Raw genomic sequence first — 25,411 nt, 5'->3', positions numbered from 1 at the left:
TCAAGTTTTTAATGTGTTGCCAATCCATTAATTAATGGGTCAATTTTCTGTAATGCGAAAATGTTCACTTAGGCTTAAATGCCATGTATTTTAGGTCGGCCTAACTCATTTCTGTGTATGGTTGGAGGCTTGGAACCCTTTTATTTTCTTTTTTTTTAAAATTTTTTTTTAATCAAGAAAACTGGAATGGACCATCGTGGCGCAATATTCTTGACTCTGGAGCTCACCACTTAGGACTTAAATCATTCCCCTTTTAGGCACGTAGAATAAACTTATCACTAAATTTACACTTCGCCAACCACCCAGGACTCTGTCTACGTTTTGACTGAAATCAGTTCATGCAATTTTTTTTTTCTTCCCTACAACTGAGGAAGCCGCATCAAGACTTCTCCGCTCTGTGTCTGTCATGGACTCACTGCTCCAGCATCCAAAATGAAGTTGTCAATGGCCACCAAAAAAAAAAAAAAAAAGTGGTTCGGAATCGCTTTTCTTACCATCACCTTTCTTGACTTAATCCTCTGCAATAATTACATGTACACAGAAATGGTGCACTGTGTAATTGACCTAAAATGTGTTCATTAATCAACTATCAGAGTGGAAATTAAAGACCCAAAATGTGCAGCCCTGAATTGTCAGTAACAAACAGTCATAGAAAAAGAAAGAGATTGTAAAGAACATTAATAATGAGAAAGCATATCAGGAATCACTCACTACTTTAGGGTTTTGGGTTGTAGTAGAATGGTTGTAGACCCCTGTAGTTAAAACTTAAAGGACCACCAGGGTTAACAACAAACTAAAAGCTAAAAGATCCGGTTAGATTCTTATGCTAATGCGTTCCAGCGATCCCAGATTTGGGAGGTGGGTTTTGGTGATGGTCATGTCAGTAGTATAATAGGTTTTTTTTTGTTGGACAAAGTTTAAAGCTCATTTGTCCCTACTGACGGTGGTTGCTCATAGATCTGTGAACTGAGAACTTCAAAAAGTGAACTTCCAAGTTGGAAAGGAGATGCTATGAGGTAATACGTTTGCAAGGATGAGGGCCTCACAATTTGAGTTGTACTTAATTCAAATTGGTCGGTATAATTCTTAGAATTTTTTTTTTTGTGTGTAAACGCATATAATCTAATAAGTGTAATTTGAATTTATCAACTCATATAATTAAATTGATGGTTATACCAAAACTGTACCGTTTACATCAAATGCGGTAAGAATTTTTTACACAAATCAACTTAAGCTAGACATAACTCAACTTGTAAGCCTCAAATCTTGTTTGCAAGCCCTTGCTATATATATATATATATATAGTTCAAAGAGACGTAAGGGGGGGGGGGGGGGGGGGGGGGGGTAGGGTAAAAGTGCATATAAATTCACAAGATGGGCTATCTACTCTAATCCCTGTTTGAACTCAAACAGTTTTAATTACAAATGACAAATATAAAAGGGAATTAACTAACCAACATAAAATTAGAAAACATTAAAAAAAATTCCACATTGCAAAAGGAAATTTTAAATGAACTCTTCCAGCCCAGCAAATATCTATATTTACACTATATATAAAGGGAGAAGAGGTTTTAGTGTAAACAAAATATTTCATATTATATACATTGTAAACCACCCTTGATAACTACCCACTACTAATATGGTTTTTAACTAAATAATATGATTTTTTCTTATTTTAATTCTCAACTTATTTAATTAATCTTAATTTTCATTTGCAATTACCAATTGTGGTTTTGAATCACTATCAAATAACTATTTTTATACATTTTATTTTGGTAAATTTTTTACAAATGTACTCAAAAAATTTTACAAATATTTTTCCTATTAGTGGAACACACGTTTCTGTGTGCCTTAAACACTTGTCTATATAAATTGCAGAATGGTTTTTAGGACGGTCAAATCATAATGCTTCCAACTCTATATTCTTTTCTTTTTTTACATAATTTTGAAAAATTTTAATTATTAAATGTCTCTTCATGCTTTTTGAATTTAAAATGTCAGAAGTTCCTCCATGAAATTGAGTTGAAGTTTATTCATGAGAGGATAAATAAAGATGAAACATCATAAGTTCTACTAAAAGTAAAAAAAATAAAAGATAATATTTTGCCTTTCAACTTAGTAATTCTAACTAAAAGGACAAACTATATAAAGCATAAAAAGGAATAATATTCATTAGACAAATGCAAGTATATTTTAAAAAGTGTAAAACTAAATTGCAAGTTATGAGAATTTTTTCTTTTGCTTCAAATTTTTATTCTTCAATTTGAATGCTAAAATATAAACACGTGCATACCCACGGGTCAGGATACTTGTACTAAAAATTTTAAAAAAAATTCCTATAGGGAGAAAGGGAGAAAATATGAAAAAAGATAGAGATTGGTAAAGGTCGAATCCAAACCTCTATGTATTGTTGGACAATAAATCCACAATCGATCTCAATCTTTTTTTTTCCTTTAGTTTTGAATTGCAGTCAAATTACAAAATTTTTTCTCACTACATATATTCCATCTAAGTGAAAATTTTATGCATTAAAATAGTAAAAAATATTTGAAAAAAGATATAAAATGTTACACAATCCATGGGATTAGGGTTGCCGATTGGATTAATGAATCAAGCTTTGGCAAATCCAAATTCGACTCACAAAAAAAATAGGGTTTTAAGTTTTCAAGTTTGGGGTTTGGACTCACTATTATAAGATTCATATCGACTCACAAAATTATTAAAGTTTTGGGTTTAAATCGGATCATCCCAAACTCACAATCTAATTTAATATTTGTGTATTATTATATAATTATGTATAACCTATTAATTTTTTAAGTTATAATATGCAAAATTATAAATTACACACATTATTCATATATACTTAAAAGTACAATTAGCTCGACTAGGCTTTAATTCGAGTAAGGCTAATAAAGCTCAAACTTGACTTACAATTAATTCGAATCTAATAATTAAAAGAAACTCTTTCTTATTTTTTAGGCTGAGTCCTGATTGATTCGATCCTATTAACAGTCCTATATGAAAATTGTTAGGCATGAGTCCTAACCCATCCAACCCTATTCACAATCTTACATGGGATGATGGAGGTCAAAGTCAATAGCATAGTAGCCAGCCCATGTTTATTGTAAAGGTGGCTGTGACCAAGTGTGCACATGTCAGTGTGTGACTAGGGTTGGTGGTTTGCTAAGCCAAGGTGCCCAGGTCAGCGCACATACAGGTGAGACTTGGGACATGGGAGAGGAGTGAGAAAGCAAATCAGCCATCTGTGATACCCTTCTTCAACTTGACATAATGGCAAACCCTGTGATAAGTTACCCAAAATCCTTAAGAATTGGAATCTGACTCTATTCCTGAGAGTAATCCACCCGCTTTCCTAATTAACATTAATCAATTTTTGAAGCATTCATTTAATTGGCGTCCTAACAAGAAGTGGGCACCCTTTTTTTCCTTTTTTGGAAGGATAAAAAAATTTGTTTGCAAAGTATTACTACAATTTAGGAGGTAAATAAAAATTTTAAATGTTTAATATTGGAACTAACTTCTTATTTTTGGTACTTATCCGTGGTGCCTTTAGACTTTAGAGCACCAAATAGGAAGAATCATTTACATAATTATAACACACACATACAGATTTGGAAAAAGTCATTTGCAAAATAATAGTAATTAGTAAATAAACTCCCTAATGAAGAAAATTGTTGCCAAATAGCAGTAATTAATACTAGTAGTTAAAAAAATTGGTTTGTTGGGTGGGAAATGGGAACAGGAATGGAAAAGGTACAAAACAAGAATCACGAAGTCTGCATTAGCAATTCCCTCGCACTATATAAACCCCACACACCCACGGCCCACCACAACGGAACCATGTGAGCCTCAACAGAACAGATTTCACTCTCCTCTTATTAGCGACTTTCCAGGATTCCATTCACTCTCCTCCCCTCCCCTCCCTTCTTCTTTCTTGAGCAGAGCTAGTAAGAGAGAGAGAGAGAGAGACAGAGGATAGAAATACTAGTGTTAGACAGAGGACCCCTCTTTCTATCTATTTGTAAATCTTCTCTGTTCTTCTTGGTTGCTTGTGTTTCTTTGGAATCATCGCCACCTTTTTTTTGGCCAAAGTAGATTGAAGCAGAAAACAAAGAAATGGCTGCCCACAACAACAAAAATGTTGGAATTCTGGCTATGGAAATTTACTTCCCTCCCACTTGCATCCAGCAGGTAAAAACAAACCAAACCCGAGTTTTGATTTTTATTACTTATTTTTATGTATGGTTTAATTAGATTGGTTTTTTGGTTAAAAGGCTTTTATGGGTAGCGGTTCTTTTTTAATTTTTGTACAGAGGGGGAAATTTTTTTTATCTTCTGATATGATTCAAGTGCTTTTTTAAATTACCTTTTTGGATGTTGGGTTTCTCTGTAATTTTGTAGAGAAGGAAAATTGACGTGGAAATAGTAATGTTTCTTGCTTTATCATTTCGGGTATACTACAAGTTAAGTCATACATTTTTGTGAAAAATGTCTTTGTTTTTTCCCTTGAGAAAGAAAAGCTAATTTTTGCTGGGTTTTTCAATTGGATATGTGGGGCTTTGACAGTTTTTTGTAATCACTAGTAGTACGTGTTTTCGGCCATCGTTTTTGTAATTTCTTGACTTCACTATGGTTTTTGATGGGCATGGCTTGATTTTCTTGGAGCTTCCTCTGTTTGACTGGAGATCTATAAGCATGTTTTCTTTCAACTTCCTGTCATTTTACTTTCTTTCGCAGTTGTTATATCATTTATACAAGAAAAAAATTCTAACTTTATAGTTGTTTTTGCTAATTTGTTGTTTTTGGGTACATCAAGGGGATGGGAACATCTATGCTGCAAACTGCAGCATGGTGCGAGTCCAACCCTGGTAAATGGCCTGGGGAAGGGTTATCTCTCGGACCAACCCTTGCTTTCATCAATAGATTTGTTGTTTCAAGATCTATGATGGAACTTAATGTGGATTTGATTTCCTTTGAAGATTGCACTGTTGATATTTTATTTGTGCTGCAGGAAATTTTGGAGGCTCATGATGGAGCAAGCAAAGGGAAGTACACAATCGGGCTTGGACAAGATTGCATGGGATTTTGCACTGAGGTAGAAGATGTTATCTCCATGAGGTACTAAAAGAGTCTGCTTATGATTGTTGATTAATACACTTGTTGCTGCTTGCACCGTGGTGTGTTGATGGTAAATTCCAGTGGCAGGTTGAAAATCAGATACTGGTAAATTATCAGTAGTTTGTTGTTGTTAAGTTGGATCGTGGTTTGTAACTTGATTTTTTTGTACAACTTTATATTGATGAGAATCATATAAAACAAATCTTTTGGAAAGGATAGCTGACAAAACAGATGACATATATGATTCATTTTTTAACATGGTTTGCATTGATCCTCGAAAATAATGAGTCTTCTGCTAATTAATCACTTTTCTATTTTTGATATGCTGATTAATCGCCCATGATGCCAGTAGCAGCTCAAATTTCCTATGTTTAGTCAAATTTTCTTGCTATATCTGTAAATATCTAATTACTTTTAAAAACTTCAGTAATGACATGCTTGCAGTCCTTTCTAATTAACTATCTGAATCTTCAGTTTGACAGCCGTGACTTCTCTTCTTGAGAAGTACAATGTTGATCCAAAGCAAATTGGTAGGCTAGAAGTTGGAAGCGAGACTGTTTTAGACAAGAGCAAATCCATCAAGACATTCTTGATGCAAATCTTTGAGGTAACAACCAGCCTTTTTGTTACTTCTGGTTCAAATGGAATTATCTTGTGTTCTCTGCTTGTGTATGGCATGGCTGAAATCATGCATTATGGCCATAGGTAGTGAATTATCATTCACCAAACTGTGGGACTGAATGACATAAGTAGTAATAGTAGGTTTACACAAGTTGGTTAACCATATACTTTGAGCCATCTAAGATTTGTACTGCTCTGTGTTAAATATTCAGGGATGTGGAAATACTGATATTGAAGGCGTTGACTCGTCGAACGCATGCTATGGTGGAACTGCAGCTTTGTTCAACTGCGTCAACTGGGTTGAGAGTAGTTCATGGGATGGACGTTATGGACTTGTTGTTTGCACAGATAGTGCGGTACGAACAAAACCTTCTTACTAAATGGAGTTCGTTTTGTTGTTTTATGTATTTCAATGAGCACTCTTCCTTTTCAAACTACCTGGAAGAATGTGAATTTTTTCTTGGATTGCAATTATTATTGATGGTCCTGAAAATTTGGTCAATATTGTTGTGGAGAGGGAGCTTAGAATCGTAAACATGTATTATTTTGCTGATTATAGAGTTCATTTGTTGATCCAGATTGCATTTTAACAATTGGAAATCTATGTATTACAGGTCTACGCTGCAGGACCGGCCAGACCTACTGGAGGAGCTGCAGCCATTGCAATGCTAATAGGACCTGATGCTCCTATTGCATTTGAAAGCAAGCTCAGGGGTAGTCATATGGCTCATGCCTATGACTTTTACAAGCCTAACCTTGCCAGTGAATACCCTGTAATTTTCCCGTTCATCACTTCCGAGTTTTGTTGCCACATCATGCTTATTTTTTGTTTTTGTTTTCGATAAAAGTATATAAAGGGGAGATCACACTACGGGGCCAGTAGATAACAAAGAACAAAATCTGTATGGGAGCCAATGCAGAATGATTGTAAGGGTAGAGCAAATATTTTTTAAATGTAATCAGCAACCGAAGTTATACTTCTTAGATATGTTGGTGGAGGGGGTCTCCTTGGCTGCCCACTTGTTGTTTAGAAGTTAGTCCTTGAATGCATTGGACCGGTGGTAATATAAAGAGGGCCATGTCTGGATGCACGGGCTGACTTGATGGGGTAGACGTGTCATGTCATGAAGTGGCTCTTGACCTAAGAGTTTGTAAGTTCGTTGTAGATAAGCATAGTGGAAAAGAAGCAAGAAAACATAAGGATGGTGTGCTTGAAGCTATAATTAGTCAGGGATGTCACTAGGCAGTGCATAGCAGATGACTAATCTGCAAGGATTTTAAGGTGAAACAGATTACAATTGAAATGCAACTACTTAATAATATTTTGCAAATGAAGATTGGCATCTACGACTAATGAAGATTGCTGCTTTCCTCACTGTCATACAATTATATTCTAAATACGTATGCATGCATGCATGTACAAACTACATTCCCGCTTTGTTTCACTCAAGGTTTCTGCTTGCAGGTTGTGGATGGCAAGCTTTCACAAACTTGTTACCTCATGGCTCTCGATTCATGCTACAAGACTTTCTGTCACAAGTAAGTATTTATGAAAATAAGTGTCCTTTCTACTCTTAAATATTCAAATGATGGTATGATGTTTTATTTATTCTAGTTACTTTTGTGTCTTTTGCCCTGTAGATATGAGAAGTTGGAGGGTAAGAAGTTCTCGATTCTTGATGCTGAATATTTTGTGTTTCATTCTCCATATAACAAGGTAACTCTCAAGTTGATGTTTTTGGATCTCTCTCAGTTATATTTATATTGTGGAAGCAATAATGTAGCTGAAAATGTTAACGTATGTGTTAATCTGCAGCTTGTACAGAAGAGCTTTGCTAGGTTGCTGTTCAATGATTCCTTGAGGAACGCAAGGTATATGATTCATGTCTATATGAAAATGGTAGTGACACTTGTTAGAAAGGTTCGATATAGCTTATCATATATTTGTTTTTCTAATTACAGTTCCATTGATGAGGCTGCAAAAGAAAAGCTTGCACCTTTTTCATCTTTAACTGGAGATGAAAGTTACCAAAGCCGTGACCTTGAGAAGGTTTGTAATTTTTCAGTGTACATGTCTCTTCTTTTACCTTTAGTCTCTTTGTTTAAGGGTGTTGTGCTCTACTGGTTTACTGCTTAAAACTACTCCATGTTCAGCTTGAGTAGATAGTCTTAGGGTTAAACTCAGCTCCCCATACCTATTTTTGTACAAATGAGCACGGTAGTGAACTAATGTCAAACTTATGTGCAGGCATCCCAGCAAGTTGCAAAGCCATTCTATGATGCAAAGGTGCAACCAACAACTTTAATTCCAAAGCAAGTCGGAAACATGTACACGGCATCGCTCTATGCTGCATTTGCATCTCTGATTCACAACAAGCATAAGACCTTGGTAAAGCTTCAAAATATTTCGATTATGATGTTTTATTGTTTTCCACTTGCAGTAATTAATCTCGTCCTACTCGTTTCCTCAGGATGGACAGCGGGTGATATTGTTCTCATACGGAAGTGGCTTGACTTCTACCATGTTTTCACTCCGTCTCCGTGAGGGTCAACACCCATTTAGCTTGTCAAACATTGCAAGTGTGATGAATGTGGCTGACAAACTGAAGTCAAGACACGAGGTATAGTTTTCTCTCGACTGTCATTAGCTCTTGATGATTGGGTTCTGTTCAAACTGAAACATCATGGTCACTTGGAAGAATTTTTAAGAATAGTCATGTCAGCATTGATCTCTATTCCAGTAGAATAAATTGTAGATGTTTGTCGAAACCATGCAGTTCTCTCCCGAAAAATTTGTCGAAACCATGCATCTGATGGAGCACAGGTATGGGGCAAAGGACATTGTGACTAGCAAGGACTGCAGCCTCCTAGCCCCAGGCACCTATTATCTCCTTGAAGTTGATTCCATGTATCGTAGATCCTATGCCAAGAAGGCTTGTGAGAATGGATCACTGGCCAATGGTCATTGAGGATGGTCTGAGCAGAGTGGAGATGCCATGAAGCTGCCTCCTGTTTCTGTGGTTGTTTGCACATGGAAGAATAACTATTATGTTTTCAGTTGTAGTATAGTATAATAATAATAATAATAATAATAATAATAATAATAATCTTAGGAGATATTTATTTGTAAGTTAATGCTGATGGAATTCCAGCTCCCCTTGTTTTCTCGCCTTAGCACAGTTCTTGAGCTGACGATGATCAGGAGATCATCAATGTATTATTGATTTTAGTGAATTCGTTGAGCCAATTTAATGAGTCACAACGAGCAAATATATTATTGCCTTCTGGGTTCCTGCGACTTCGAATTCTTGGTTTTACATGTAAATGATGCTTAAATTTGCACCTCGGTGATCTATTGAGGGCAAAAGAAATTTATGAGCATACGAGAAACATCTACCGCAACCGCACCTTCCACAGAGAAACAAAATTCCAATTAGAGCTGTTAAGTCAATCGAGTAGCTTGAAAGTTCGTTAGAGCTCGACTCGTTAAGGCTCGAGCTCGGCTCGTTAATTTTGGTTAACGAGTCGAGCTCGAGCTCGAAACATACTCGTTTAGTTAAACGAGCCGATTTGATACTCGAGTAGCTCGTTAGAACTCGTTAATGAAGGGCATATTTGTCATTTTTGAAATCAAAATTATAAAAATTAAAAATTATAGATTTTTATTAAGGTTAATTTGCACGAGCTCGAGCTCGAGCTCGTGAAGCTCGACTCGTTTGTGATAAATGAGTCGAGCTCGAGCTCGAGCCACATATACATTTAACGAGTTGAGTTCGAACACATTTTAAAGCTCATTTTCCTAACGAACTCGAGTCGAGCTCGACAGCTAAATACTCGGCTCGACTAACAGCTCTGATTCCAATCGGTCTTTCCTCATTCGCCAAGGTTAATTTAGTTGTTAAATCTTGAAAGGCTAAATTTAGCATTGGATGACAGTATATTTGTAAGCAATATGTGGCTTTGTTGGGCTGACGAAAGTCATTCGTGAAGGTAAATCTGGGTAAACCATAAGCATTAACCTTTAAAAGAAAATGTTGGAGGGTTATTGCGGGTTATAGCAAAGACTGTCTCTCTCTAGACGACATTTTTTTCGAATAACATTTTTATACACAGTCAGTATATAATGTTTTTTAATATTAGCAGGTTTAGATTATTTCAAATAACATGATTTTAAATTTATACACTGTTAGCATTCATTCAAAACTGTTAGTGTCAACAAAAAATCATTACGCTGTCAACGCCAACGTATAAAAAATTTATTTTTTTGTTTTTCCTTTTTTTCGGTTTCAGGAGATTTTAATCCTTGTAAAGGTAAGGCAAAATAGGGGAGGTTTTGAAAGTGAAACCAGAGACTTCACATCTCAACCGTTCAAATGAAATAATGAATCTTAGGAACCCTTTAGATGATGACATCTACTCCTGGATGAAACAGGGCCAACCCATTATTGGTTCGCGGAATCCCAGTTGGACGGCCCATTTTTCGATTGTCCCCAGTTCCAACTTTTATTAAGGTGCCAACTCCCAATTGGCGCCCATTTTCCATACCAACTTTTATCAACTCGTCAAGTTTTGGCCAGTAGCAACAATCGCCGCCGGATTGGACATATTATATACTTCCTTCGTTTTATCGAAAGTGTTATACTTTCCATTTTGGAGTGTCTCAGAACAATTGTTATGTTAGAATAATCAAAGTATCTTTTGATCTCTCTTTTTAATATAACCATTCTTTCTAATCATATGCATGTTATCATTCAAATTTAAAAATTGAATTTATAGGGATAAAATTGGAAAGAGAAATACAAACATCACAATCAAATCACTATTCTTAAAAAGTTGAATTTTCCAAATATAACTAAATAAATGGGACTGAGGGAGTATAATCAAAGAAGGGACTTAAGTCTCTCCTTGGTGCTGTATGTGGGGGTTCAACTCCTACCTGCAGCGAACAAATTTAAGGGTGGTGTCAAAATACCCTTTTGGTTTAGTAAGGTCTGTATATCTATTAGTTCCTAACACAAGTCTCTTAAGCTCCCCTTTCCATCTAATTTAGAATAGAATAGGTTATACAATTGTTATCCTTTTTAGAAAAAAAAAAAGATATATTATATATAATCAGCCTTGTAGTTTTATATAATGTCATATAACCTCTCTAAAGTTTCAAAATAGTACGTGTAATGGAATCATAATATCCACTTAATTCCCGTATGCTTTACAATGGACATCTATTTTTCATCCTATGATATTTTTATTTGTCCATATATTTTCCTAACAGTATTATGCTAGACAGTTAAACCATTATTCGACTTAGTAAACAAATAAGGGCACTACTAGTATTTCAACAAATGATGTCACATGAATTATTTCTCGTCAAGTTTTCACATTAGATGAAATTGTAGATGAGTGAAGTGGATATTTTAGAATATTATGGGATCATGTGACAATAGATGAAACTACAAGAAGGTCATGAGCAATTACCCTACTAGATTAAAGTTAAGAAATGAATAGGTTAATTTGACACTAAATTGAAAAAAGAAAAAGAAAGAAAAAGTTCATGGTTCAATATACAAAAAACCTTAGATAAACGTTTCACCTAAAACTTGACGAATTCTTCAAGCAAATATGGACCTACTGAAGTTGACCCACAATTTTAGAGCCAGTGTACTTGGGAAAATCAAACTCACCATGCATATGGTTGAATATACAAACCAGGACCTGGAGTTGCAAAAGGATACAATTATGATACATGAAATAAAATGCAAATGCTTTATAGGTTTCAGTACGTCTTCACCATCTCCTTGATCATAACTGGAATGTGATTATAAATCTTCTTAACTCATTAGTTATCCTTTTTAAGCCAGTTACTTGATTCACGTTTTCTGAACTGTGCTACATATGAATCGCGATTTCTATTTATTTAGTTGCTTTTTTTGGGACAATATCGTAGTGTTTGTATATTTCCTAAGTTTTAGTAAGTTAATTAAGCTTTTAATCACCAAAAACAACTTAACTTGTCGATATTCATTGGAAGGAGAATTAAAATGTACAGTGTTTGTAGATGAAATCAAAAAGATTTGGAAAAAATACTATCGAATATTGACAAGCGAACATTGTAGTTATAAAGACACATGACAAGTCTTGATGTTTCTAAGAAAATTCAGAGGGAGGTCAAAGTTATTTGTCCTTAATTCTGGATTTTATCTTAAAATGAATTGTCTGGCTGATATGCTGTTTGCAAGAATCAGCATAAATAATCAGTAATTAGTATGATAAGTTACCAATGTTTCTTCGTGATTTAGTATGTCGAAACAGATTAAGCCAATGCAGTATCCTTGGGTTTTCCACAAGAAACCCGTTTTCGTACTGAATTCATGAAAGAAAAGTTTAACTCACAACTCCTAGTCGGGGATACTGGTGCCATAATATGACATGCAGGTGGTGTTACAATTGAGCTTTTTTTAGTGTAAATTTACTCAGAAAAAAAAAAGGCAAATTGGCAGCAGACAGAAGTAATTAGTAGAGAGTATAGATCAACCTCGTACATAAAACTATCCTTGTCATTCACCAAAATGTCCTCAGAATTTGAATCCCATGTCTACGGTGGAATGGATATAAGAAAGGGCGGGAGGAAAAAAAAAAAAAAATATATATATATATATATAGATGGAAGGGCGCTTAAGAGTCTTTTCTGCTATTTTTTTAGTTGATTGATTTTCAGGATTTGCATTTTTTCTTTGGGGTAAAAGGATAGAATTCTAAATTGTCCATATATCACCAGACCTTTCCAAGAACACGCTTTAGGTGTACCGTAGAATTATGCCTGTTGCATAACTTGCCGTAGAGTTAAATTTGTTGCATAAACATACAATTTCTTTTTATATCCATCATAATTTCACACTCCTATCCTCTTGATTAATCATTCCTCTGATCCTTATTTTGCTCTGTATGGTGTTTTTTTTTTTTTTTTTCCGTGTGACTTTATACCCAGTGGGAATCCTTGGCGGTACGCAATAAAAAAAATGAACCCCCCCCCCCCCCCCCCCCAAAAAAAAACCAAAAAAAAAAGGTCAATTAGCCTCCACGGCAAAATAGATTGGACTTACCAACTAAGCAAAAATCCTATGGCTATATATACATGCATATATCTAAAGTTTGAATGATTGAGTTGTCAACTTAGTGTTTAACAATCAAAGCTGAGACCCCCTAATGGCCAAGGCAGGAAGCCATCTCGTTCTTCTCTATTATTTCTTGCTTTCTGCTCTTATTTTGAGCTGCCAATGTCAAGAAGGAAAGGTTAGACGAAAACTATTATGGATGTATTTACAATTTAATATATATATATATATATATATGTAGTTTCATGTTGGGTTTTTCGTAAGCCTGATTTTAAATGGTTTATACAGGTTCATATTGTTTACTTGGGAGACCTGCCACATGGTCGAGGGCAAGCTTCAGTCGTTTCTGGGCACTACGCCATTTTGACAAAGAAAAAATACCGATTTTCATCCCCAAACTTTGGGCACAAGACACATTTCGTCCCTCATCTTTCGGGCATGACACATTTGGTGTCTGAATTAACAATTTTTGACCAAATGTCATCCTCAGACGGCAATTTAGCCAACCTTTAACGGACCGTTAAGTAAATGTGGCTATCTGAAGCAAAATCAGGTGAAAAATGACGTTGTCTTCACTTTCCCTTTTTCTTTCACTTCAACAACTTCCTCTGCAAATTTCCAAGACTAAGCTCCTACTGCAAATTTCTCTGAGAGTAAACCCCCTCTTCTAATTATAAATATATAATACATATAAATATTACTTAAACTAATATTTTATATAATTATAATGTATATTAGATATTAAATCTAATCATTATATAAACTTATATTCATAATAATAAATATAATTATAATTATCTAATTTATTAATATTATATACACATATATATTATAAGGGATAATTTCAGAAACCTCCCCTAAATTAGCTTATGGAAAAATGGGAAAATGGATAATTTATGGAGAAAAGCCATAAAGAACTGTGTTTTATTGGAGAACTGGTTTATTTTTATTTTATCCGATAAATAAATTTGTTTATGAAAAAATAGATACTCTGTTCTTATAATAGAGGAAAGCCATAAAGAGCTGAAGTTTTATTAGAAAACGAGTTTATTTTTATTTTATTCGATAAATAAATATATTTATGGAAAAATGGGTCTCTGTTCTTATAATGGAGGAAAATTCTAAAGAGCTAGTCTTTTATAGAAAAGTGATACTTTATAGAAAGTGACCGCGATTTGGTTTATGAAATTATCCAAAAAAAAAATTAGAATGAATTTGTTTATTTAATTAAATAATTATTATATATATATTTATATAATGCATTATATAATTTTACTAATATTATTATAAAATATATAATTATAACTATATTATATATAAATATTAATTATACTAATATATTATATGATTATAAAGTATATTATATATTAATTATAATTTTTAGTATATATTAGTATATTTATAATAATAAATATAATTATAAATATATAATATATTATTACTATATACACATATATATTATAAATATATGCACATATATATTATAAATATATGCACATATAATATACATTTATAAATATATATATAAATATATTATAGTTATTACCCTAAATATATTAGAGTTATTAGAGTATAGTTATTATAGTTATTATAGTTATTACCCTAAATATATTATAGTTATTAGGGTATATACCCTAATAATATATTTATATATATTTATAAATATATATTATATGTGCATATATTTTAATATATATGTCTATATAGTAATAATATACTCCCTTCGTCCCATTGAAAGTGTCATGCTTTCCTTTTTGGTCTGTCCCAAAATTAATGTCACTTACTATAATTGGCAATAAAACTTTCCCTCATTTCCATCTCATGCCCTTAAATATACCAGATTCCTTTTAAGTTTTTGATGGGTCCCATAAAACTACAAGAGTTGCTCTAATATACGTGAGACTCACCGCAAATGCAAACAATGGCCGTGCAAGCTACTTTCTCAAAAAAATGGCTAGACACATTTGTAAAGTATGGGCCCCACACATCTTATCATCCTTGCTTTTTCTTTCTGCCACTCAATGGAGTAATGCACGGAAGGGTAGCGCTGGAACTTAGACCAAAATGCGACACTGTTGAAAAGAAACTCAAGACCCGAAATGCGACATTCATTTCGGGACGGAGGGAGTATTATATAATTATATTTATATTTATTATGATAAATATACTAATATATACTAAAAATTATAATTAATGTATAATATACTTTATACTCATAAAATATATTAGTATAATTATATAATGCATTATATAAATATATATAATAATTATTTAATTAAATAAACAAATTCATTCTAAATTATTTTTTTGGATAATTTCATAAACCAAATCACGGTCACTTTCTGTAAAGTATCGCTTTCCCATAAAAAACTAGCTCTTTAGGGCTTTTCTCCATTATAAGAACAGAGTGCCCATTTTTTCATAAATAAATTTATTTATCGAATAAAATAAAAATAAACTCGTTTTCCAATAAAACTTCAGCTCTTTATGGCTTTCCTCTATTATAAGAACAGAGTACCCATTTTTTCATAAACAAATTTATTTATCGGATAAAATAAAAATAAACCAGTTCGCCAATAAAACACCAGCACTTTATGGCTTTTCTCCATAAATTATCCATTTTCCCATTTTTCCATAAGCTAATTTAGGGGAGGTCCTGGAAATTATCCCTTATAATATATATGTGTATATAATATCAATAAATTATATAATTATATTTATATTTATTATTATGAATATAAGGTTATATAATGATTAAATTTAATATCTAATATACATTATAATTATATAAAATATTAGTTTAAGTAATATTTATATGTATTATATACTTATAATTATATATTTATAATTGGAAGAGGGGGTTTACTCTGGAAAAATTTGCAGTAGGAGCTTAGTCTTGGAAATTTGCAGAGGAAGTGAAGACAACGTCATTTTCCACCTGATTTTGCTTCGGTTAGCCACATTTACTTAACGGTCCGTTAAAGTTTGGTTAAATTGTCGTCTGAGGATGACATTTGGTCAAAAATTGTTAATTCAGACACCAAATGTGTCATGCCCAAAAGATGAGGGACGAAATGTGTCTTGTGCCCAAAGTTTGGGGATGAAAACCGGTATTTTCCCTTTTGACAAATGTGCTTGGAAGGTTTTTTTTTAAGCACTAACTAAAAATAGTATCTCTAATACTAACCAACTACAAAAATTGGAATTGCTTTTATTCGTGTGCTCTGGTAGATCAGCAATAAGAAAACAATGCTGGCTTAGTATATATGACTAATATGGATTGGTTTTTCCTTCACATAAAATTGCAACCTTCAAGTGTTAAAAGGATACGTCTAATTAATAATAATAGGGAAATCCTACTCTAAAAACAACATATGACTTACTTCTTAATTTTAAAGGTTCACGTATTTGTATCCATATTTTTAGTTGTTTTTTCATAGCTGAACTCTTGATAATAATGAAAAATGCTATAGTTTCTTTTGGGTACGAAATCCATGATTCTAATTTATTTACTATATCTTATCACATCTTTTAGTGATTTAAACTTTGAAAATAATCTAAGGATTGATAATTCTTATTCTATATGAAACAGTGAATTTAATGTCATCGATACAGTACCGAGAAGGGATCGTAGAACACTCCAATAATAATAATAGCATCTTAATGCCACAAACTAGCTAGAGAAGAAGAGTTCGGTTGTATGCTTCGTTACAAACTATTCCAACACAAAAAAAAAAGTAATGCATAAAAAGAACATGCAATGTGTTCGAAATGGTAGGCATGATTTATATCATTTGATGCCCATTTTTCGTAACTCTCATCATGCATTGCATTTAAAAACAGAAATAATTGGATTCTTAATCATCGCATTGATCCCTTTTATGTTAAAATGTTATTAATTAGTCAATTAATTGTTTTCCAGAGAATTACTGACTCTTCAATTTGTTTAACTCCAGTGCCTCATTAGCCAAGCAGTCACTGGTTCATAGTTACCACAGAAGTTTTAATGGATTTGCTGCAAAGTTAACCCCAGAAGAAGCTGCGAGAGTTTCGAGTAAGATATCATTTATATTACTATAACCTAAAAAAGAAATGGAAAAAGAAAAAGCATTAGAGCTTGTGTATATGGTTATATAGTTAAAATACATACCTATAAATCATGTGATCGCAGAAATGGATGGAGTGGCATCGGTCTTTCCAAACCGAATTTTCAACCTTCAAACAACGAGGTCCTGGAATTTCATGGATTTCGGCACTGACAAATTTGGACCTGCACAAGAAGAAGACGTGATTGTTGCACTTCTGGACACTGGTAAATGATCTTCTCAAGCTTATGATTCTTGTAATTTGAATTAATCGTTCGCTCATTTTTCTGAGGTGCAATTTTGGTGGGCTTCTTTTTGTAGGCATCTGGCCAGAGCATGAAAGCTTCAGTGACGCAAACTTTGGCCCTCCACCAGCTAAATGGAAGGGAACATGCAAAGCTACTAATTTCACTTGCAACAAGTATCCATTCCTCCAGTGACATTAGTTCTTTTTTTTTTTTTTTTTGGGGGTTGGCTAGCTGATCCAAGTAAATTGTGTTGGTGATGCAGGAAACTGATTGGAGCTCGTTATTATAATAGCGAGAACATCTATGATAAATCCGACATCAAATCACCAAGAGACACGATTGGACATGGTACCCACACTTCCTCGACTGCTGCAGGCCGAAAGATTGAGGGAGCAAGCTATTTAGGCCTTGCAGAGGGTGTTGCAAGAGGTGGAGTTCCCAATGCCAGGATTGCAATGTACAAAGTCTGCTGGTCCTATGGATGTTTTGCTGCAGATATCCTCAAAGCTTTTGATGACGCAATTGCAGATGGTGTTGATATCATATCTGTTTCCTTGGGAGCTACTGGTGTGCAAGACTATTTTCAAGATCCCATTGCAATTGGATCCTTTCATGCTATGAAACATGGCATTCTGACCTCAAATGCAGCAGGAAATTCTGGTCCAAATCCTGTATCCGTCTCCAACTACTCACCATGGTCGCTAACGGTTGCTGCTAGCACTATTGACCGTAAATTCATAACTCAAGTAGTCCTGGGTAATGGACAAGTTTTCAATGTAAGTCTCAGTTTCAAATTTAAACATGTCGGTTGTGACTAGGGAAATTTGGATTTTCTTTTTTTAATTCTACTGCACAAATTATGAAGGGAATTGCCATTAATAACTTCAACATCACGGGTAATGGGACGTATACATATCCTTTAATCTGGGGAGGAGATGTAGCCAACTACACTGGTGGTTATGGTCCATTGTATGGAAGCTATTGCTTACCTGGTGCCGTGAATTCTGAGAAGGTGAAAGGAAAGATCGTCTTCTGCAGTGCCTTAGTTGATGGTTTTGGCATTCTGCTTGCTGATGGTGTGGGTGCCATATTGACGGATTATGCATCATCCGATGTTGCCTTCAATTTCCCACTACCAACATCAGCAATCAGTCCAGAAGATGGTGTAAAAGTTTTGGATTATATAAAAAATACAGTGTACGAAATTAGCATCTTTATACTTTATAACATATGTAATTACCCTCTTGACTTGATACTTAATTCTGTTCTTGGGTCCAAACTTACTTGAAATGCTTGCAGAAATCCACTTGCAACTATCTTGGTTGCTGATACATTTAAGGACGTCTCGGCTCCACTCGTGGCGTCGTTCTCTTCAAGAGGACCAAATCCCATCTCTCCAGACATTCTTAAGGTAATCATCGACTAAGAAATGTGTCTATTTTCATAGAATAGAATCATAGATTGCTCAATTAGTTACACAATAGTCTTAACATGTGTTCCGTTCCATTTATTCATCACTATAACTAGCCTGATGTCACTGTAAAGGTTAACAGTAAGGAATGTTGCAGAGGAAAGAAGAAGTGGAAGGAATTCTCTGTTATTGAATGAGAAATATTTAGGCTATAAATAGCCGTACAAAACAAACAGAAAATACAATAAATAAGGAGTCTCCTGCTAACTAACTCCTAAACAGAAAGACCTATTCTAAAGCAGAGAATCCCAAACGCAAAGGGATTTTATTTACTGGCTAACATTGACTAAATCTAACAATTCCTCCCTTAAACTAAATGCTGAAAGAATTTAGTTTATACTGCTCTCTGCACAAACTCCAAGCATAGTACGCAGCTTCAGAAAAGCATCCAACTTAAGAGGCTTTGTCATCACATCAGCTATTTGTTCCAAAGTATTGCAATGAACTAGCTCTATCATACCTGTCTGTGCAAGTTCTCGAAGGAAATGGAAACGAACATCTATATGCTTGCTATGACCATGCATAACTGGGTTTCTTGAGAGCTCGATTGCAGAGCTATTGTCACAGTGGATAGTATTTTTCTCTTGCTGAGTCTGATCCAGCGTTTTGAGCACTCTTTTTAACCAAATTGCTTGACAAGCACAAGCAGCAGCAGCAATAAATTCAGCTTCGGTGGTAGACAGACTCACAATAGGTTGTTTCTTAGAAGACCATGATACAGCTCCGGAACCGAAGAGAAAAACATAGCCTGATGTACTTTTTCTATCATCCAAGTCACCCGCATAATCACTATCAGTGTATGCTATAAGATCATCACTTCCTCCCTTCTTATAGAAAATTTCATACTCAGTTGTTCCTTACAAATACCTCAACACTCTCTTTGCTAGTTGTAAATGAAGCTGAGTAGGATTCTCCATATATCCGCTCAAAAGACTTACTGCAAACATCACATCTGGACGAGTTGCAGTCAGATACATAAGACAGCCTACAAGTTGTTTGAAGTGAGTCTTGTCCACCTTAATTCCTTCTTCATCCTTGCAAAGCTTGAAACCAGGAACCATTGGAGTTTGAACAGAATTGCTTTGATTCATTTCAAAACGTTGCAACACTTCCTGAGCATACTTTCTTTGACCGATAAAAATTCCACTTGATTTCTGCAAGACTTCGAGACCCAAGAAATATTTCATTTTACCAAGATCAGTCATGTCAAACTCATTCTTCATCGAGTTCTGAAACTCAGTAAACATCAACTCATCATTTCCTGTGAAAAGAATATCGTCAACATATAAACTTACAATAAGCATGCTACCCTCCATGTTTCGTTTAACAAAAAGGGTATGCTCATAATCACATTTTTGAAAACCTTCCTTCATGAAATATGTTTCAATACGGCTGTACCAAGTACGCGGAGCCTGTTTAAGCCCATAAAGAGCCTTCTTCAGCTTGTACACCTTTTCCTCTTTTCCTTTTTGAATGTAACCACACGGCTGCTCAACAAAAACATCTTCAACTAGTTCTCCATATAAAAAAGCAGACTTCACATCTAATTGATGAATAGTCCACCCTTTTTGTGCTGCTAGAGCGATCACCAATCGAACAGTCTCCATACGGGCCACTGGAGCAAACACTTCTGTGTAATTTATACCATATTGCTGTGCATATCCTTTTACAACCAGCCTCGCCTTAAACTTGTCGACTTCTCCCTTCTCATTAAGTTTCGTTTTGTAAACCCACTTGACTCCAACTATTTTGACTCCTTTTGGTCGATCGATTAGTTCCCATGTGCCATTTTTCTTAATGGCTGCAATCTCAGCATCCATGGCATTTCTCCATTTTTCACTCTTCACTGCTTCTTCATAATTAAGTGGATCGGCACCCACTGTATATGAGGCAAAAAATGCTGCCTCTTCAACAGACAAACCTTCACCTGAAACATAGTCTTGCAACCAAGTTGATTGCTTCCTACTCCTCCCTTCCACAGGATCTGGAGGAGTTTCTTGATTAGTGGTAAGAGGCTCCTCTAACCGTGTGTTAGCAGTATCTTCTTCTACAAGAGATTCTTCAGTCACTGCCTTTTCATCATCTTCCCATTCCAGCTCCCAAGTAACAGCTGATTCATGTTGCTTATCCCATTCCCATTCTTCACATTCTTCAAAAACTACATCTCTGCTCACCACAATCCTTTGTGAGATAGGATCGTAGAGCCTGTACGCCTTTGATTCCTCGCTAACTCCCAGTAGAACACATTTCAAGCTTTTCCCATCTAGTTTAGTTCTTGAGCTGTCAGGCACGTGAGCATAGGAGATACAACCAAAAATTCTGAAATGTTCAACTGATGGCTTGATTCCGCTCCAGGCTTCTTCTGGTGTTTTGTCTTTTACAGCCAGCGTTGGACTACGATTTAAAACGTGCACAGTCCAGTTTACTGCTTCTGGCCAGAAAGTTTTGGGCATTTTCTTTTCAGATAGCATGCTACGAACCAAATTCATGATGGTCCGATTCTTCCGTTCTGCAACGCCGTTTTGTTGTGGTGAATATGCAGCTGTCAATTGTCTTTGCACTCCATGTTCTTTGCAGAAATTGTTGAATTCTCAAGATGTAAACTCTCCATCACGATCCGTACGCAACATTTTTAGAGACATATCTGTTGCTTTCTCAACATGTATCTTGAAGCTCTTAAAGATGGTAAAAGCTTCTGATTTTTCTGCCAAAAAATACACCCATGTTTTTTGACTAAAATCATCAATGAAAGTAATCAAGTACCTTTTCTTGCTATTCGAGGCTGGCTTAATTGGTCTGCAAATGTCGGCATGAACTAGCTGCAGAATCTGAGATGCTCTCCAAGAACTTTTCATTGGAAATGAATCTCGATGTTGCTTCCCCACAAGACAATCTTTGCACAGCTTCGAGGGCGGCTTAAGTAATGGTAGACCTTTCACCATTTGTTTTTGCTGCAAAATTTGTAAGCCTTTGAAGCTTAAATGCCCAAACCTGCAATGCCATAGCTGCGCTACATCCTCTGTGACTGTGTTAAAACAAGTGGGTGCTATAGGCAAAGAGATGGCATACAAGATGAACATTCGATTGGCAGACATATTAGCTTTCATGATCAAACCTTTGTCAGGATGATATATTTTGCATTGCCCTTGTTGGAATAAAAGGCTCAGCCCCTTCTCTTGCAATTGGCCCAGACTCAACAGATTATTCTTCAATTCCGGAACATAAAAGACTCTTGAGATGATGCTAACAACTCCATCAATTTCCAATCTGATGTTGCCCTTCCCATTGACCACCATGTTTGAATTATTTCCCAGCTTCACTGAATCTGTGAATTTTTCATCAAAATCTGAAAAATATTCCCTTTTTCCACTCATGTGATTGCTGCACCCAGAGTCAAGAAACCACATGTCTGTTTTGTGTTGTTTCTTTTCTTCAACGTAAGCCATCAGCAGCATGTGTTCTTCACTCTCCACTTGGCTCTCTGTAAAATTGGCCACTCCTTTCTTGCATTCCCACTGAAAATGACCAAGCTTGTGACAAGCATAACACTCCACAGTTGCTTTGTCAAAGCTTTGTCTGTTTCTTCCACGGCCTCTGCCTCCAAAGCTCCCACGCCCTCTTCCTTGTCCTGCATATTGGTTTCCATGGGTCACCTTCAGTGCATGTTCTTCATGTACAGTGTTACTCATGCGTTGTTCGTGCACGAGCAAACTACTTTGCAGCTCATCAATTGACAAAATACTTGTATCTTTAGATTCTTCAATTGAACAGACGACATAATTAAACTTAGGTGTCATTGACCTCAGAATCTTTTCCACAACAGCAACATCTTTCAATTCTTCACCATTGGCTTTCATCTTGTTGGTGATGACAAGAACACGAGCAATGTACTCATTCACAGATTCTCCTTCCTTCATGTGAGCAATTTCATACTCCTTTCGCAATGCCTGTAGATGAGCACGTTTTACTCGCGTTGTTCCTTGATATTTCTGCTTCATAGAGTCCCAAATACTCTTTGACGTACCTTTGTTGACGATAGTCTCCAAAATGGAACGATCTAACGCCTGAAACAGATAGTTCTTAGCTTTGAGATCCTTCAACGTCTGCTCTTCACAAATTTTCTTTTGTGCCTCAGTTAAAGTCACACCCTCTGCTGCTGCAGAAACTCCATTTTCTACCACATTCCAGTACTCCTTTGATCGAAGAAAATTTTCCATAAGCATTGCCCAATGATCGTAGTGACCATCGAACCTCGGCACTACTGGTTGAACAAAGGCACTCTCTGTTGCCATTTTCGTTGCCTGCACTCCCTTAGAAGACTGCTGCTTCTGCCTACCGAGCCTCTTGCAAGGCTCTGATACCAGATGTAAAGGTTAACAGTAAGGAATGTTGCAGTAAGGAATGTTGCAGAGGAAAGAAGAAGTGGAAGGAATTCTCTGTTATTGAATGAGAAATATTTAGGCTATAAATAGCCGTACAAAACAAACAGAAAATACAATAAATAAGGAGTCTCCTGCTAACTAACTCCTAAACAGAAAGACCTATTCTAAAGCAGAGAATCCCAAACGCAAAGGGATTTTATTTACTGGCTAACATTGACTAAATCTAACAGTCACTGCCCCTGGAGTGGACATCCTTGCTGCTTGGTCTCCAATTGCTCCACCTTCGGTCTATACCGGCGATAAGAGAAGTCTTTACTACAATGTGATCTCCGGGACATCCATGGCAACCCCTCATGCTAGCGGTGCAGCTGCCTATGTCAAGGCTGCTCACCCGGATTGGTCCCCTGCTGCCATCAAATCCGCCCTCATGACCACATCTTTTTCTATGGATCCAAGGCAGCAAGCTGATCTTGAATTTGCATATGGTGCTGGTCACATCAACCCTGCAGGTGCAATCAACCCTGGACTAATCTTTGAGGCTGACGAGGAAGATTATGTAAATTTCCTATGCAAACAGGGGTACAACAGCACCACTCTGAAACTTGTCACAGGGGATAATAATACTTGTACAGGTATAGTTCCTGGAAGAGGCTGGGATCTCAACTATCCCACCATGGCATTGTTCCTGGAAGATGGTCAGGAAATCAATGCAGTTTTCACGAGAACAGTGACTAATGTTGGCAAACCGTCGACCTACCATTCCTTCGTGTACTTATCGCAATCAACTATATTTGAGGTTACACTGGAGCCATCCACCCTTCTATTCTCTTCTGCTGGGGAGAAGAAATCGTTCACCGTTAAAGTAACTGGACCGAAGATTACACAGCAGCCAATCATGTCAGGTGCTGTGGTTTGGGAAGATGGTGTTCATGAGGTGAAGATGCCTCTGGTGGTCTACAACTATATTCCCCGAGCACCTTATGGTCTTGGTGATCATCAGTCTACTGACTCCAGTGCAAAACTCAGTGGGGGAAAACCCAATTTCCCAATTTCTTCTAAGTTGCAGAAAAGTAGGATTAATGCACTCCGCGGCTGAGAATCACATGCCCTATTCATTTCATCGTGCTTCTATGTTATGTTTGTACATTTTGTTTATGCATTCTCCTAGGTGTTATGTTCTTCCGACCTGATTAAATTAGTAATCAGTGGAATTATTGTCAACCAACTAAAGTTTCTAAAAAGCCCCCCAACTTCCACCCTACCCCCTCTCCACCCTTTTTCTTTGAAATTTTATTTGGGGCAATGATTTGCTCATCCAGTATAGTATAGCATCAATATGGTGGAAGCTCAGCCTACTCAACTAAAAGATGGGGCTAATGCTCAATGTGAAACTAGACGAGGTAGAGTTTAGACTTAAAAATAAGGTCTAATTCAATAGTGAACTTATTCTAGAGTTCATCAGGCTCAACCCAACTAAATGTGAATGTATATATTCACATAATAAATTAGATGGAAAACGAGTGTTTCTAGTACACTTGTTATATAATCAAAATATATATATATATATATTGTATACATATATAACTAAAAAAAAATGTTTGTATGCATCTACGGATCACTAAAAACTGAAGAAATCTTCATCGTGATGTTGAAATTCTACATGGCACGCATCTTATTGCTCTAATCGACTCAACGCAACAAGAAAGGATCAAATAAGATACCTATTGGAGTTACTTTAGTTTTGGCTTTGAGTGCTCCTTCTTGGAATAAGAAAGAGTTTTAGTTCTTTATTTTTTTCCCTTAAATGTTTTTGTTTTGTTTTGTTTTGTTTTGTTTTGTAGCTTACTTCTTTCTTGAGAAGTTAACGTCAACTTAGCTTACTCATTTCTCTTTGTTAATTTTCTTCTTGTTTAGTGTCTTTGTCACCCTAGAAATCAACACCAACATAAATTCATATCAAATCTACTTCTATTTCATACTCTTATACGAAAATTAGTAAAGACGCATGGTTATAGATACACATATAAACTAGAATATAATATACACCTGAATGAAATTTTTTTTTCTTTTTTTGGGTGAGCTAAATGAAAAGATTTATAGCCCAATCTAAAAAATTTAGCAACTCTATTAGGATGAGAACCAAATCGTAGATCCCAACTATAACGCAAGTTAATAGCCTACAAACACACCTGAAGTTTCTATCTCATTTGAGTTGTCAACTTAAAAAGTCTTTATTAACAATCAAAGCCGATAGCCCTAAATGGCTTTGGCAGGGAAACCTTTCGCTCTTCTCTATCCTTTCTTACTTGCTGCTCTTATTTTAAACTGCCAATGTCAAGAGAGAAAGGTAAAA

The 25,411-nt window shown here is 35.5% G+C and overlaps 2 protein-coding genes across 2 annotated transcripts; both read left to right on the top strand.

Moving 5' to 3' along the window:
- Nucleotides 1–3,987: 3,987 nt before the first annotated feature.
- Nucleotides 3,988–9,058, top strand: LOC113703930 (hydroxymethylglutaryl-CoA synthase). The gene is made up of 12 exons (XM_027225456.2): nucleotides 3,988–4,212; nucleotides 5,033–5,139; nucleotides 5,614–5,746; nucleotides 5,973–6,116; nucleotides 6,375–6,533; nucleotides 7,226–7,299; nucleotides 7,402–7,477; nucleotides 7,577–7,632; nucleotides 7,723–7,810; nucleotides 8,009–8,149; nucleotides 8,232–8,381; nucleotides 8,538–9,058. Exons 1-12 carry the CDS (start codon nucleotides 4,138–4,140, stop codon nucleotides 8,727–8,729), a joined length of 1,395 nt encoding a protein of 464 aa, XP_027081257.1. The 5' UTR covers nucleotides 3,988–4,137; the 3' UTR covers nucleotides 8,730–9,058.
- A 7,089-nt stretch (nucleotides 9,059–16,147) lies between these two features.
- LOC113704995 (cucumisin-like) lies at nucleotides 16,148–24,441 on the top strand. Its single transcript, XM_072061169.1, has 9 exons — nucleotides 16,148–16,155; nucleotides 16,829–16,926; nucleotides 17,044–17,184; nucleotides 17,279–17,378; nucleotides 17,468–18,008; nucleotides 18,071–18,402; nucleotides 18,505–18,616; nucleotides 19,661–19,667; nucleotides 23,289–24,441. The coding sequence occupies exons 1-9, from the start codon at nucleotides 16,148–16,150 to the stop codon at nucleotides 24,152–24,154; spliced, it is 2,205 nt and encodes a 734-aa protein (XP_071917270.1). The 3' UTR covers nucleotides 24,155–24,441.
- The last annotated feature ends 970 nt before the right edge of the window (nucleotides 24,442–25,411 follow it).

Source organism: Coffea arabica, chromosome 8e, assembly GCF_036785885.1.
Source record: "Coffea arabica cultivar ET-39 chromosome 8e, Coffea Arabica ET-39 HiFi, whole genome shotgun sequence".
Taxonomy (NCBI): Eukaryota; Viridiplantae; Streptophyta; class Magnoliopsida; order Gentianales; family Rubiaceae; genus Coffea; species Coffea arabica.
This window is presented reverse-complemented; position numbering and strand designations above follow the sequence as displayed.

What these genes read in the sequence shown, in the direction of transcription:
- LOC113703930 (XM_027225456.2), top strand. Translation starts at nt 4,138, where the DNA reads ATGGCTGCCCACAACAACAAAAATGTTGGAATTCTGGCTATGGAAATT. An exon ending in GATTCCTTGAGGAACGCAAG is followed by an intron (nt 7,633 to 7,722) that starts GTATATGATTCA and finishes TTCTAATTACAG; the next exon opens with TTCCATTGATGAGGCTGCAA. An exon ending in AACTGAAGTCAAGACACGAG is followed by an intron (nt 8,382 to 8,537) that starts GTATAGTTTTCT and finishes GAAACCATGCAG; the next exon opens with TTCTCTCCCGAAAAATTTGT.
- LOC113704995 (XM_072061169.1), top strand. An exon ending in ACTAATTTCACTTGCAACAA is followed by an intron (nt 17,379 to 17,467) that starts GTATCCATTCCT and finishes TTGGTGATGCAG; the next exon opens with GAAACTGATTGGAGCTCGTT. An exon ending in GATTATATAAAAAATACAGT is followed by an intron (nt 18,403 to 18,504) that starts GTACGAAATTAG and finishes AAATGCTTGCAG; the next exon opens with AAATCCACTTGCAACTATCT.